The sequence below is a fragment of the Sinohyriopsis cumingii genome, chromosome 17 (assembly GCF_028554795.1).
Source record: "Sinohyriopsis cumingii isolate HCF-2022 chromosome 17, ASM2855479v2, whole genome shotgun sequence".
Taxonomy (NCBI): domain Eukaryota; kingdom Metazoa; phylum Mollusca; class Bivalvia; order Unionida; family Unionidae; genus Sinohyriopsis; species Sinohyriopsis cumingii.
The window spans coordinates 12,009,014-12,024,828 of NC_142977.1; the positions used below are offsets into that span (position 1 = coordinate 12,009,014).

Sequence of the window (15,815 nt, forward strand, 5' to 3'; positions counted from 1 at the left end):
TTTCAAGAACTACCAATTATTATCCAGCACTTTTTGGAGATGACCTCAAATTAAAGCACTTTTCAAGGTTACCACCAAATTTTAATCACTTTTCACAATGATGTGAACCTTTTCTGACAGACAAAAAACATTGTGAGCATGGAAGAAAAAAAATTTAATCACACAGCCCAAGCTCTCAAGATAAAAAACAAATATCTTGTTAAATCTGTTGACTCACCTGTGAATTGTGTTATAATCACAAAAGTGTCTACTTATGCAGGGGAGACAAATCAATCCTTGCAAATCTTGGGGCAAATAGTAAGCATAGGTTACTTCTCATGACAATGCATAATCCAGCTTGACCAATCATTGTGAGCCAAAGTAAAATTTTCTTCGAAGCTTCACCCGTAAATAACCTTTCATGATGATTGAGTGAACCAATTTTCACTTATCAATCAATACGAGGTCATTCCTGTTGATATAAAATAACTTATTTCATTGGCTCATTGATGATATATATTTATTTATGCACGTGCAAATGAAATGAGGCTATTTTGTCACAGGCATCCATGGAAGAAAAGAGAGTAAATTCCAAAGCTGTTTCTGTCCCCATACATCTAAATTAACCTAAGCATACATTCTTATAAAGTGCAGAAACAAGCAGGTTTGTGGACAGGTGAGGCAATTGGGGGGGGGGTGTTATGGTAAGATTGCAAGTTTGTTAAGTCAGTACTCAATGGAAGCCATCTGGGCAGCATAGAAGGTTATGGGTGGGTGTGCATGGTATCAAGCTGCTGAACAACTGGACCACCTGTGGCGAATGATTATAAAACAATTCACCATTCACTAGATATTAGTCTCTAGAATCAACCACTGTATTATCATCTGTCTGAAAAGTTTCTTGCCTGATATTGCCTCTGTGGATAAGAAATAAAATGATCAGAGAAATCTTAGTTTGTCACATCTGTACACAAAGTCATCTGAAATGCATCTAACATAACCGTGTCAAAAGAGTGTGGCATATCCATGAAAAGTCTGTTTTTTATTAAAAACATGGCAGCAGAAATTATGGGAATATTGAAATATCACTGTACTTCATACTGTCAGGAAATGCTTGTACAATTCAAGTGACCTCTTGGGGTGAAGGGTCAGAAAGAATTTGCTTCTCCACACCCTGGTACAATAGAGTTCTAAAATATCAAACTTTTAAGTGGATTTGAAGGATTATCTGTATTTTACAATGGAGCAAAGTCAGGGTTGGCACTGGCATTCAAAAAGTTGTCGGCCAAAAATTGCCAACCTCAATATTTTGTCCCCAATTTAAAAAAATTTTGTTGCCATTTTCATAATACAGTACAATCCATTTATCTCGACACCCTAGGGAACAAGGTAATATTGTCAAAATATGCGGATGTTAAGATAACGGGAGTGGGGGCTGAAAATAAATTGAAATTTGCATACAAGTGAAATTTTTTAGGTGACCTGTCCTCAGTGACTAGGATTAACACAGAAAAAAAAAAAAAAAAACAATGGAATTTTTTTAAAAATGAAGACAACTAGTCTGAAATGGACTTGTATACTGACAGCTTACATTTGTGTAGTACACACCACAATATATTAAATAATGTACATGCCTATGAAAAAACCATGAATTTGACTAGTAGATCATATGTTAGAAAATTCATATATCAGTCCTGTTAGAAAATACAATGCGTATATATATATATATATATATATATATATATATATATATATATACACACACAAAATGGTAGTCTTCATTTAATCTATATTCCATTGTCAACAAAAAAGTTTTACAAAGCAATTCACACCAATATTCATTATACTAGCAGCATGTGGTTCTATAGTTGTTTCTATAGTTGTTTACATGCTACATGTACATGTACTTAAATTGGCCTAGATTTTGGTCAGCCAGAGTCAATTACCATGATGCCAAGCCTATCAAGGGGATGAGGCTGTTCATAGGGAAATGAAAACGTGAACAAATTAACAAATTTAACAAACATTCTTGCTAGATGTTCCACCTTCATTTAACCTACAGCCAGATATCTATTGTTTCAAAATCTTGGAACTTTAATTTGGGTTTTACACTGCCATTGGTAGCAATTGTAAGCACAAACTTTTTTGTTGCATACAGGAAACTTTCACAGCACAACAAATAGGCCCTCTTTGACGGACCAAACAAATGCCCATTTGTTCTTGCTGAGGCAGCATCAAATATTTGTAGAACACTGAGACAGAATTTTGTTTTCATTCATTTAGTACATATACAGAACAGTCGGTGCTTCAAAGGTAATCAGATATCTTTCAAGTTTCAGCAGAACTATTTTTTCTGGTACAATTTTTAAAAAGAAAAAATACTGACGTTGTCTGGTCGACTGTAATTGTTCCTGCCTTCAGAGGTGGTCGATTGTAGCTAGTCAGGCTATTTTGGTTATATTACAGTATACAGTACTAAAGCCAGACATCAGCATAAGTGGATTATGATATAAGAATGCCATTTAGGGTGGTTTGTTGATATGAACATGGGATTTGTTTATGTAACAATATATTCCAGTGCAATTTTATATCCAAGTTTGCGCTTCCTGTCATGGTGCCTCTGAATTTCTTCACTCCAAACCCAAGGCTATATAAAAAAAAAATTTACAGCCAAATATGTCGCAACAAAAATCAGCAGATGGTATATTTTGTCACCAAGAAGGAATAAAAATCACAATTTGCGCTATTGCTGAAGCCCAGTGAGATCACTGAAAGAGGTTACAGTTTGTCCTGAAATAGCAATACATATGTATACCTCTCCCTCGATAACTCGCACACAACGGGGTCCTGAAACATAGATTTCGCTATAAGCGAAGGCACGAGTTACCAAGGGACTTCAAAAATTAAAAAAACTGGCTTAGACATAGAGAAAACCATGGGGGGAGTAGGAACTGGGCTGTTTAATGTCTGAGTTCTCGTTTTACAATCACGTCGATAATAATTGTTAATAACATGCTTTTTCTAATGAAGTTGTTCATTTTTCTGCATAAATAACATTTATTTTCGACATGTCGAACAGGTTCAAGTTTGTTCCAACTGGTTTCACCAACTATCACATGTATATGAAAACATATTTGTATTATGTCACTGCTTTTTGTTTTGTTGATTAGTCTAGTTCCTGGAGTAGTATTTAACTGTATAATGCCAAGTCGGGAGTCAAAGGAGCAGGGAACAGTCGATATACCACCAAACAAGATTCCTTTTTCCAAAACCTTGCAACATTTATTTTGTAACAACATCATGTGCTTCGAAACTCAATTCTTGTATTGTTCAATTATCACAATATTGATGTTGTGATTTCACTGTTAGTAATAGTGAAACTTCTTATCATGCTTGGAGATACCTGTAAGTGCCAGTTGTTGTTGTTGTTGTTGTTCTAGGGTTTAACGCCATTTTTCAGCACAGGATAGGCTATACATGGCGGCCAGTATAACTGGTGGAGGAAGAACCCTGGAAAACCCAGGGAAGAACCACCGACCCACGAGAAGCTACCGGCAGGCTTTCCCATGTACCAACGTTAGCCGAGCCTTGGACGTAAGTGCCAGTTTGGGAATTTTCTGAAACTCACTTGCCCACAATGGTCCGTATTTGTGAAACGAAGCTCTTTACTTTATGAAGTATTCATTTCGCTTGGTTGCCTTGCTATCTATGATCACAGTTCTGAATGAGTCGGTTAATTTAAGGTTGTTGTTGTTGTAGGGTTTAATGCCATCTTTCAGCACACAATAGGCCATACATGGAGACCAGTATTAATGGTGGAGGAAGAACCCGGGAAAACCCGGGACTGAACCACCAACCCATGAGAAGCTACTGGCAAGCTTTCTCACATAACCACATTGGCTGAACCCAAGACTCGAACCCATGCAGACAAAAGTAAAATGGCAGTGATCCGTAACGGAGAGCGCTTTAGACCACTCAGCCCCTTAATTTAAGGTAGTTTAATTATGTTACATACAAAATAACATTTATAACAGTGTTCAAATGATCAACTGAAGTTAGTTCACCCAACATACGACCGGGGCCGCTAGATTTTGAGTATGAAGGATTTGGATGCCTTTTAACTTTTCTTTTATTCCACCTCCTTTATTTGATGCAAAAGACTAAGGAGGCCAGCTTTTAATACAGTGCAACAATACAACAAATACTTCTGCAAGTCAGTTATCAAAAAATGGCACTTAATTAGGTTCTCTTAGAAATGCTTGCGGACATGGCTGTTACAATAGATTGACACATTTTACGTTTAAATACACATTGCATTTATGATGATTACACTTAAGAGGAACAAAAAGAAAGAATTAAAACACAAATTTAACTTAATAACTGGCATTTAAATATTAATGTACACTAGGCATAAGTGACATTTTCATTGATCTAAATTTTCCTTAATATCGGTAATTACAGTGTACTAAGAATGTCATTTGGAAAGGAAATGTAACTAAATATGTGACTTCTTACTACAAGATTATAATTTCAAACTGTTGATTAAAATTTCCAGGTCCTATCAACCATTTTCGACCATAAAACGAGCGATATATCAGCATTTCAGTTACCAATTTTTATAGCAATTTTCTTCAAGTTCAAGAAATAGGGATCAATTTTTGGGATGTTTTCTGAATTAAAAAAAGGGATCCACTCCTGATTCTGCCTTATAAGCGGGTTCACAAGTTATCAGGACACGAGTTATCAAGGTAGTGGTGTATTCGTTAATTTAACAAGAGAATCTAGTGGGTCAGAGAATACCAACTTGGCCAACATCAGCCTAAATAGTCCAATACAAGACTGTCTGGCCAAGAAACCCCCGAGTCTGACTAAATTTCTACTGATGCTGTTCATTGCAAATGTTATGAAAAGAGTCATTTCTAGGTTTCTCCAGTTTCTGTATTTTCCTGCCTATTTTATGTCACATATGCATCAATTGTCCAATATTAAAAGGCATGTAAGCCAGGACTCTCCGTGTCAAAATTTCGCTCAGCACACTTTCTTCTAAATAAAGATGTGTAATTATTTTTCTATATTTAGTAACTGCATCCATATACAGTAGTGGATCAGAATGATTTGCATAAATCTAAAAAGCTTTCAATTAAGGACACTTCCTTTCAAATTTTGTTAAGACGTTTTTGAGACATAGTAAGTAACAACTGTGAATGGATAACAGATGCACAACAGACAATGCAACACACCACAGGCAAGGTGAGATACAATATGTAACTGTTAAAGATGATACTGTCAGTGGAAGAAAAGTGATACTGTGTCTTGCAATTCAAAGACAAGGCACTAAACCAAGCCATTTATGAACTCACAGATAGGATCCATACTGGTTGGTACATATGCCACCATTCTCACAAAGCAATGGATTATCACGACACTCATCAATATCTTCTGTACATGTGGTTCCAGCAAAGCCCGGGCTACACATGCATTTGAAAGTAGTTGTCAGTGAAGTACAGGCGCCCCCATTTCTGCATGGCATCGATGCACAGTAATCAATAAGCTCACAATTGATGCCTAGAAGAAACAAAACAAAGCAAATAAAGATTAGTTACACAAACAAAATGTTCCATCCTTTCTTTTCTTTATATTTGTCACAAATTTCCTCTTCCTATTCCTATAATAGTGAATGATGACAAACTAATCACTTATCTAAGAAGACAAGGGAACTACAATGACTGACACATCAGCATCAATGCTGCATCTAGAGTTCGATGGGCAAGGGCACGATCCCCCCTAAATTTGAGAAACAAAATTTCATAGAGACAAATAACTGTTTGCTTTGGAATTAATGGTAAACAAGTGTGCTCATGGTATGTACAAAGGCCAAGAACTGGGAGACAAGTAGCCAAAGGTTTTAAAAAATTCCACAATCACATAAAAAAAATATAAGAAGCAATGCTACATGTACTATAAAGGATACAATTATATCTTATCTCCCTACAAATCCGAGCAAATATTATTTTTCAGCTATCTGGAGGTCAGGAAATTTGTTCCAAATAAAATCCAAAGCCATCCCCTCTTCAAACACCCCCCCTTACCCAATTAAACGAACAGTTCCTTAATAGGAAGATAAGCAATGACCATGCCTCACTATTCCAAAGGAAAATGTAACTTAGTAAGTACTTAATTTTGGTACATGATCTAGTAATGGGTGTTTAGTTTTACTGCATGTTTCAATAGGCCCATGACCTAGTGCCATCTATACTCACTTATAAGTCAAGTCTTATAAGTCAAGTCTAACTGCAATTAGAGATGCAGTCATTCATGGTACCATAGCATATCATCTAAATGACTCAACATTCATGGCACTGTGGTATATGTGACTCACTGCCACAAGACAGCATAAGGTATTTGGAATTAATTGCTGTAAGACAGCATACAGTATATGGAATTAACTGCTGTAAGACAACATACAGTATATGGAATTAATTGCTGTAAGACAGCATACAGTATATGGAATTAATTGCTGTAAGACAGCATACAGTATATGGAATTAAGTGCTGTAAGACAGCATACAGTATATGGAATTAAGTGCTGTAAGACAGCATACAGTATATGGAATTAAGTGCTGTAAGACAACATAAGGTATATAGGGACGCATTGCCATTAGATAGCATACAGTATATGAAACTGCCATAAAATAGCATAAGGTATATGGAGCTGCTATAAGACAGTTGTTGTAGCGTTTAATGCCATTTTTTCAGCACAAGATAGGTTATATATGGCGGCCAGTATAAATGGTGGAGGAAGAACCCAGGAAAACCCACATACATTTTATGCTGTCTTGTGGCAATTAATTCCATATACCATATGCTGTCTTGTGGCAATTAATTCCATATACCATATGCTGTCTTATGGCAATCAATTCCATATACCTTATGCTGTCTTGTGGCAATTAATTCCATATACCTTATGCTGTCTTGTGGCAATCACCTTGTTTACCTTACAAGACAGTCTTTAAAGTGGAATGTTTTTGATGCCATAGATGACAGATATATTGTCCACATTACAAAAATTAAGCTTCCATGATACTGTTAAGCTAATTAGAATACATTTCTACAAATAAGTTTGTAACGACCAAATGTGTTAAACTTTTACATATTCATACACATTTAACTTTACAGCCTCTATTTATTCCAAAGATTCTAATTTGGGCATTGACTACAGATACAGTCCAGTATTAATTTAACATTTAAAACATTTAAAAATGCTTGCAAAATGCTGGAAATTATAACACTAAAACACTAAATGATAACTTTTACAAGAAATTCTAGTCTTTGCCGACTGACAAATATGACTGTCTTTTGCTCAGTTGAATTGCAAACAGGGTTCCTGTCACTAATTAGAGATAGGTTTCCTGTCACTGCTCCTTTTCTTAGACTTTAAACAAGACACAATAACAGGGATTCAGTCGAGCTTGAAATCTAAGTCATCATAATGTTTAGTTTGTTTCTGACATTTGATTGATTTTCTTCACCTACTAAACTGTGATGGGAGAGGGTGGAGCAGTTTTTTGCTAAGGGAAGTAACTCCAACATACTACAGAATTGCTAACAGAAAAGGCTATGAAGAATTAGCTCCCATGATGCACTAAGTTCTATACGCTTTCGCACTTTGATATGAATCCTGAAAAATACAAATTAACACAGCTGCCACAAGACTGTCTTTAATGTTTTAATTCAGCTTACCAACTGGCACAGAAAATTTAAAAAATTCTTTGTAAGAAAATAATATAAAGATTTCAAATTTCACTGACCCATCATGAATGTTAAAGGTACAAAATGTCCAACTACAAATTATTTTTGCATTCACTCTGGATCATCAACTTCCACATATTTCAAATGACCCTAGAACAGTTAAACAATCATCAAATAGGCACAAGTTGAAGACCACCAATTCCTCTTTTGAGCATCAAGGTAAGTGCATTTTTTTCCAGCATTACCAATTTACAGAGAATACAATGGATTTCCAAACCAGAAACTTGTGCAGTAAATTTGCAGCAAATTAAAATTTCTAACAACTTCCCAAGGCACTAATACCCACTGTTGACCTTTGCTGAATCTGACCTAGGACTCGAAAGTTCTACAGAATTCAGTGTCTTAACACTATGATGTCTGCAGTAAGGCAATTTATAGTGATGTATAGTACTAAGGCTTCATGCTGCAGACATGTAGCATCATGTCCCCACCCAGTCACATTATCCTGACACCAGGCTGACCTGTCCTAGCACTAACCTCTTAATGCTGAGCTGCTAGTACCATTTTCAAAAATCCTTGGTATGACCTGGCCAGGGTTCAAACCCACAACTTCATGCATCCAAGATGAATGCACTAACCACTATGTCACCAAAGCAAAATGATTAGTTTGAAGAAGTACAAACAATAGGTCAACATGATTCACCAGTTAAAATTAATGATTAATGAATTCTGATAACTATTTGTGGGATCAATGATAAATTTATGACAGAATTACAGCGATCAGGTTGATACTTAAATATCAAATTTCATTTTTAGTTTAATGAAGTCACTAATGGTCCAGACTTTGAAACTGTGAGCCAGAATTTAAATCATGTGCTCATGAATAGAAAGAGTTATGGGTTACTTACCTTTGTACCCTGATCTACAAACACACTTGTACTCTGCAAGGCTGACAGTGTTGTAACAGGTGCCCCCATTTCGACATGGAGACCGCAGCACACATACACTGCTGGGACTCTGAGTCTCACATAATAAGCCTTCAAAACCTGAAGTAGAAGTGAGTGAGTGAGTGAATGACAGACTTATCAATTAATTAACAATTAACTGACTGACTGATTTACTGATTAATTGGGTGGTTGATTGTTGAGTATGCTGGCAAGAAAATGGTTGAATGAATAGTGACAGAGGTACTGATTAAGCACCGATTAATTACTAACTGATCAGTCTACTGATTGGTTGGCTGACTAAACGAATGGATGAATGACTAATTGATAATATAATTCTACAGTACACTAATGACTCAAATTGTCCTGCTTGCAAAAACAATCACACAATCAATTAAAACAATCACACAATCAATTAAAACAATCACACAATCAATTAACATATTTTTGGCATTGAGCATGGTTACCTGTAGCAAAACCATTTAAAACAATGTCTTTCTACACACTGCCCCAGGCTGGGGTTTTGCAGCTGAAATACTACGGGTTGTGGAACAGTGTACAGTTTTTCCCTTTAAAAGCACTTTTCCAATAAAAGTGACTCAATAATTAGTACTGGTCTTCACATAATAAACTAGTTTCCAAAGTATGCAAATTATTTCTAAAATTTACTGCATTACAAGTTAATTTTTTCAAGCATGCTTTATCAGGCTGGGGATACACACTATAAATGGAATGCAGTTTCCTGGTGTCCCTCAAAACATGGTCACAAAACTACAGTATCTATATTTTGTGGATTTAATTTATAGTGTACTGCAAGTGAAATGTAAAAAAAAACAACTTGTAGTATAATATTTGTAAGCAGATTTGATCATGGACCATTTCAAAAGATTGTAACCAAAAGTATTCATCAATGCATGTTGTTGTATTTTGTTTTTTTTTACAATTTTATGCTTAATGATTTTAATTATGAAATAACTTGTTGGATAACATGTAGTGAACTGATCGAGTAGTTGGATACCTGGTGCATGACCCATTTGAATGCCAAAGTTGTAGGGAAATAACTCAATCAGCTGGCAGTCAATAGTCAATACATAGTTACCTCCCTTGTACCAGAGCACCCAAATTAGTGAACGATGACTATTACAACTGATATTTGTTTTATTTAAATTATTTTTCTTCAGTTCTTGTGCATGAGATTATCAACACACATTCAATAAAGATTTTGTTTTTGTTTTTCAGTATGAAGAAGAGTATTTAAATTTAACTAACAAGCACATTTACCTCCCACCATAAACAATATCCTGACTATATCAATATCCTGAATATAACAATATCCTGAATATATCAACATCCTGAATATATCAATATCATAACAATATCCTGAATATATCAATATCCTGAATATAACAATATCCTGAATATATCAATATCCTGAATATAACAATATCCTGAAAATATCAATATCCTGAATATAACAATATCCTGAATATATCAATATCCTGAATACCCAACATTTAAATTCATTTTGTTTCAATGCGAAGTGAAAATATTTAAAATTGACAACAAAAATATTACTATGCAGGACACAGAAAACTTTTGTACAGTTTCAATTTATTAAAACTAGACTCCAGAGGATGAACCAAACCCAAAAGACTCAGTGTCATTCAGCTTAATGACAATGAACTGTCATCGAGATTCAAACCTCTTGTTAAGCTATATTTTTTTCTTCCTCTGTCACTGTTAGTTTTACACTGAGTGCTTGTCGTGTTGATTCACCCTCCAATGTTGACATTTAAATAATACTGAATGCCATTTAATACGAGAAGATAACTATTTTAGTAAGGGATTGACATGCATTTCATATGATACACACCTATCGGACAAACACACTGAGCTCGAACCACACCCGATATCCATTCCAGCTGGCAGCTACCATTGTTCATACACAAGTTAGCACGACATGGATTTTCTGTTTCACAGTATTCACCCAGATAATTATCTCCACATCTGAAAATACCAATAACAATATAATATTTTTGAGTGCATACAATTTTCCAACTAAAGGGTTGGCATAACAATACAAATCGGTATGCGGTGGGTGGAAGGTCAACAAGAAAACATGTGACATTAAATATGCAGGTCTGTGTTATTGAGAAATGTAGTAAATATACATGTAAGTATGGGAAATGCAACTGATTAAACATACTCGTACAAGTGGGAAATACAACTGATTAAACATACTCGTACAAGTGGGAAATGCAACTGATTAAACATACTCGTACAAGTGGGAAATGCAACTGATTAAACATACTCGTATAAGTGGGAAATGCAACTGATTAAACATACTCATATAACTGGGAAATGCAACTGATTAAACATACTCGTACAAGTGGAAAATGCAACTAATTAAATATACTCGTACAAGTGGGAAATGCAACTGATTAAACATGCTTGTACATGTGGGAAATGTAACTGATTAAACATACTTGTACAAGTGGGAAATGCAACTGATTAAACATACTCGTACAAGTGGAAAATGCAACTAATTAAATATACTCGTACAAGTGGGAAATGCAACTGATTAAACATGCTTGTACATGTGGGAAATGTAACTGATTAAACATACTTGTACAAGTGGGAAATGTACTGATTAAATATACTCGTACAAGTGGGAAATATAACTGATTTGTAGCCATTGGTGTGTGTTTCTAAGGTTTAAAGTTGTCAAAATTTTAGGAAAAGTCAACTGGGTACCTATCGATCTAATAATTGGTTACCAGGGTACCTGATCAAAGGGAAATTATATTAAACGTGAACCTGAACTGCTTTGTTATAAGTACATACACACCACCCCCAAAGAGGAATAATCGTAATTATTACTAATATAAGTAGCAAAAAGATTGTAATCTGAGCATCAAAAGAGTAATCTATCTGTTACATACCATAATTACAGAACCATATGAAATTTTAGATACTTACCTAGATCACCAATTAGTTAATAAATTCTTGTCACAATGTGACTAAATCCATGTGGATTACTATGGGAATACAGACACAAGACAAAATGATTAATTAATTTTACACAACATTTACTTTTAAGTTTAACTTTTGCTGAACGGTTGTAAAGTCAAGTCTACAAATGATGAATGCTGTGTTACATCACTGTCAAACTCCCTACTGACTTGCCCTTATCCTGATGCAAGAACAGCAGTTTAACGAAATCCCTATCCTCTTAACATATTCCAGCCATATAACATCCACGAATCACTTCAATAAAGCGTGTTTCATGTAATATTTGGTGCCATGTTTTAATGATATAGACTGGTCTACTTTGTAAGTGTGTCAGACTATATTGATACTGTGACACATGGTTTCAAGTTCAAGAAAACCGTCATTTTTTAGAAACATGTCATGTACAGTTACTATAAATAGAAAATAAGGAAACTGTTTGATGTAAATAGCCAAACTGTCACATTCGTTGAAAATATTAAGATCGGCAGACAAAGATCAACAATGGATAAACACACAGCAACCAACAGCCACATCACACAAGCCTCAAACTGTACTCGTTCTGTGTCTCGCTCGCTCCTGACATCGCTGAATATAATCTTTGATCTGAACTTGGAAGCATCATGGTTTTTTTCTTTACATGAAATAAACAGGTACCATATGACTAATTTTATGACCTGGGTCATTATAATAATAATAATAATAATAATAATAAAGACTTTATTTAGAGAAGGTAACTCAATTACTTACAGAACTAATCTACCTTGAGGCCTTCTATCTGCTATGTACAATATATACAGTATATACAACATGATGTAAAGAGTCTGGCTTGCCACTAAATAATTAAGTAATTATGAATGGGCCTATAGCCATCTGACCACTTTACTAAGGTTTCGATGAACGATACATTACAAAGATTTTTGTTAAACCAAGAAACTTTATAGCGAGGAGCCATCTTACTTCCAAATCCTGTAATTAGATGGGAAACAATAATCAATGTATAATTTATAATAATATAAATTTATTTGGCTTGTTTAAGAGCTTTAATATAGCCATCTCATGATAAAATTGTTGATGTACTCATAAAAAACAATCTTACATTGTCTGTTCACAACATTAACCATTTTGCAACAAAAAAAAGGTTAGTTCTCATCTTTGGCTACTGAGGAAAATCAAAACATCTTTTCTGTTTATAAAAGCCACATCTGTAACATCATTTGGTTAATACTTCTAATTCAAACATGACAACAGAGGGCATACCATTAATTCAAGATCAATTTATAGACAATTTCCGGGACACAATGAATTATTTAAAACTTTTCTTCTTACACGAAAAGAGATTTTTTGAAAGGCCAAATCTATGAGTAAATATCCATAAAAGCCATTCGTGTCGACCTAAGTAATATTCTACCAAAGTCAAAGAATTTTTTAAAAAGGTTTTATATATACCAGTCCACTGGTATGAACAACATTCTAAGAGACATAAGGCAAGATCGTACATTTCTCCTTTTCATAACTAATGTCTCAAATCGTTGAAATCTGAAGACAGTAAAGCAATTACAGTGATGGAAGTATCTCTTGTTTTTTTCTGCTTATGCAACTTTTTCACAGTTGAATTTTTCAATACAGGATGATTTTATAAATTTTATATATATTTATATGTTCACAGATGCTTCTGTATATGTTCCAGGCTTGAAATTTTGATTTTCAAAATCACTTAGTTCTTTTGTGTCAAGCCAAATTTATCATATGGTGTTGCATATACTACATATATTGTACATAACAGCTAGAAAGCCTCAAGGTAGATTAGTTTTGTAACTTAGTCACCTTCTCTAAATTAAATCTTTATTATTGCTATCATTATTATTATTAAATACATTGACAATCATATGTACTGGTATGGATGAATAATTATGGAAACAAAATTATCTGTAGTGCTTTAATACAAGCAATGAGTCACTAGGTTCTAAATTACATAACCATGAATTTCTTCTTCCCTCCCCCACACCAACATGTAGACATATGCACTTCCCTCTTTGTACTCAAAACAAAATTATACTCTCCCTCATTTCTGCTACCTAACTAGTGCCACAGCTCAGCATCTTTTTTTTCACCAGCAGACTCGAAAATGCTGATAGCAGCTACATGTACATGGCTCCTCCACTTCCAAAAATTAAGTTTAAGGAGTTGCCATTTGTTAAGAGCTGGGCAATAACATGTACACACCACATAAATCCTGCTGGACAAGAGAACATTATTAAATACAACTATCTTTTCACCTCAGGACCAGTAGGTAAGTTTGATGTTTCCAGCCCTGCACTGATGGGGGGGGGGGGATGTGGTTATTTTACTTTAAAACTGTACAGTATAATGTGCAGAGGAGGGGGCCTTTTGGAGGGGGACTTCTAATTGTATCAGCAGAAGGCTCATCATGTCCTTGGAACAGCTACTATGGAGTTGGTGGTGGGGTGGGGGAATAGGCATAACTGAGGCATGACATATGGAAATACATGGTTTGCTGCGACACTTTGTAAACATTTTGCCACAACATGGATGAATCAGTTGGAGTACATGGGTTCATAATCTCTTCAACATTTATAATTCTCTTTCTTACATTATCAATTACTAGTTACAAAAACAAGACACCCAAAACAGCAAACTTCAGCAACATCAATATGCAATCCTTCTCGAGTATGCATCACTCCAGTGATTTGTACAGCCATGGCATAGAACATTTCTCTAGTATGCATCACTCAAATGATCTGCACAGCCATGGCATAGAACATTTCTCTAGTATGCATCACTCCAATGATTTGCAATGCCATGGCATATCACATTTCTCTAGTATGCATCACTCCAATGATTTTCACAGCCATGGCAAAGAACATTTCTCTAGTATGCATCACTCCAATGATTTGCACTGCCATGGCATAGAACATTTCTCTAGTATGCATCACTCAAAAGATTTTCACTGCCATGGCACAGAACATTTCTCTGGTCTGTATTATTCAAATAATTTGCAATGCCATGGCATAGAACATTTCTCTAGTATGCATCACTCAAGTGATTTGCACAGCCATGGCATAGAACATTTCTCTAGTATGCATCACTCAAATGATTTGCAATGCCATGACAGAACATTTCTCATGTTTGCATCATTCAGATGATTTGCACAGTCATAGTATAGAACATTTCTCATGTTTGCATCACTCAAATGATTTGCACAGCCATGGCATAGAACATTTCTCTAGTATGCATCACTCAAATGATTTGCAGTCATGACACGGAACATTTCTCTAGTTTGCATCACTCAAAAGATTTTCACTGCCATGGCATAGAACATTTCTCTAGTATGCATCACTCAAATGATTTGCAGTCATGACATGGAACATTTCTCTAGTTTGCATCACTCAAAAGATTTGCACAGTCATGACATAGAACATTTCTCTAGTTTGTATCACTCAAAAGATTTGCACTGCCATGACACTGAACATTTCTCTAGTTTGCATCACTCAAATGATTTTCACTACCATGGCATAGAACATTTCTCTCGTATGCATCACTCAAATGATCCGCACAGCCATGGCACAGAACATTTCTCTAGTTTGCATCACTCAAAAGATTTTCACTGCCATGGCATAGAACATTTCTCTAGTATGCATCACTCAAATGATCTGCACAGCCAAGGCATAGAACATTTCTCTAGTTTGCATCATTCAGATGATTTTCACTGCCATGGCATAGAACATTTCTCTAGTATGCATCACTCAAGTGATTTGCACAGTCATGGCATAGAACATGTCTCTAGTACACATCATTCAAATGATTTGCACAGCCATGACATAGAACATTTCTCTAGTATGCATCATTCAAATGATTCACTTAGTCATGGCGTATGCAAAAACGGATAACTCAGAAATGCCCAAAACACAAAAAATATTTGACCTGCAGCCTTCTCAGTTTTCACATATAATTCATTAAAAAAAATACTGTACTCAAGCAGTACTTGTATAGTTAAAGTCAGAAGTAGCATATGACATCAAACCAGCTGGGAACCACCTGACCAGACAAGAATCTTCTTCAAGAGAAGGTCTTTTATACAGCAGCTACTGAATCTGTTAGATAACATGATTTG

The 15,815-nt window shown here is 35.2% G+C and overlaps 1 protein-coding gene across 2 annotated transcripts in view; it reads right to left on the bottom strand.

Moving 5' to 3' along the window:
* The window catches only part of LOC149777750 (uncharacterized), a 155,183-nt gene that overhangs the window by 117,700 nt on the left and 21,668 nt on the right, over nucleotides 1-15,815 (bottom strand). For both annotated transcript variants that reach the window (XM_089938800.1, XM_089938799.1), the window contains exons 3-5: nucleotides 10,545-10,678; nucleotides 8,636-8,773; nucleotides 5,340-5,544 (exon numbers count right to left, since the gene is read on the bottom strand). In XM_089938800.1, coding sequence (XP_089794926.1) covers nucleotides 5,340-5,544; nucleotides 8,636-8,773; nucleotides 10,545-10,678 — 477 coding nt within the window. The remainder of the gene's footprint in view (nucleotides 1-5,339; nucleotides 5,545-8,635; nucleotides 8,774-10,544; nucleotides 10,679-15,815) is intronic.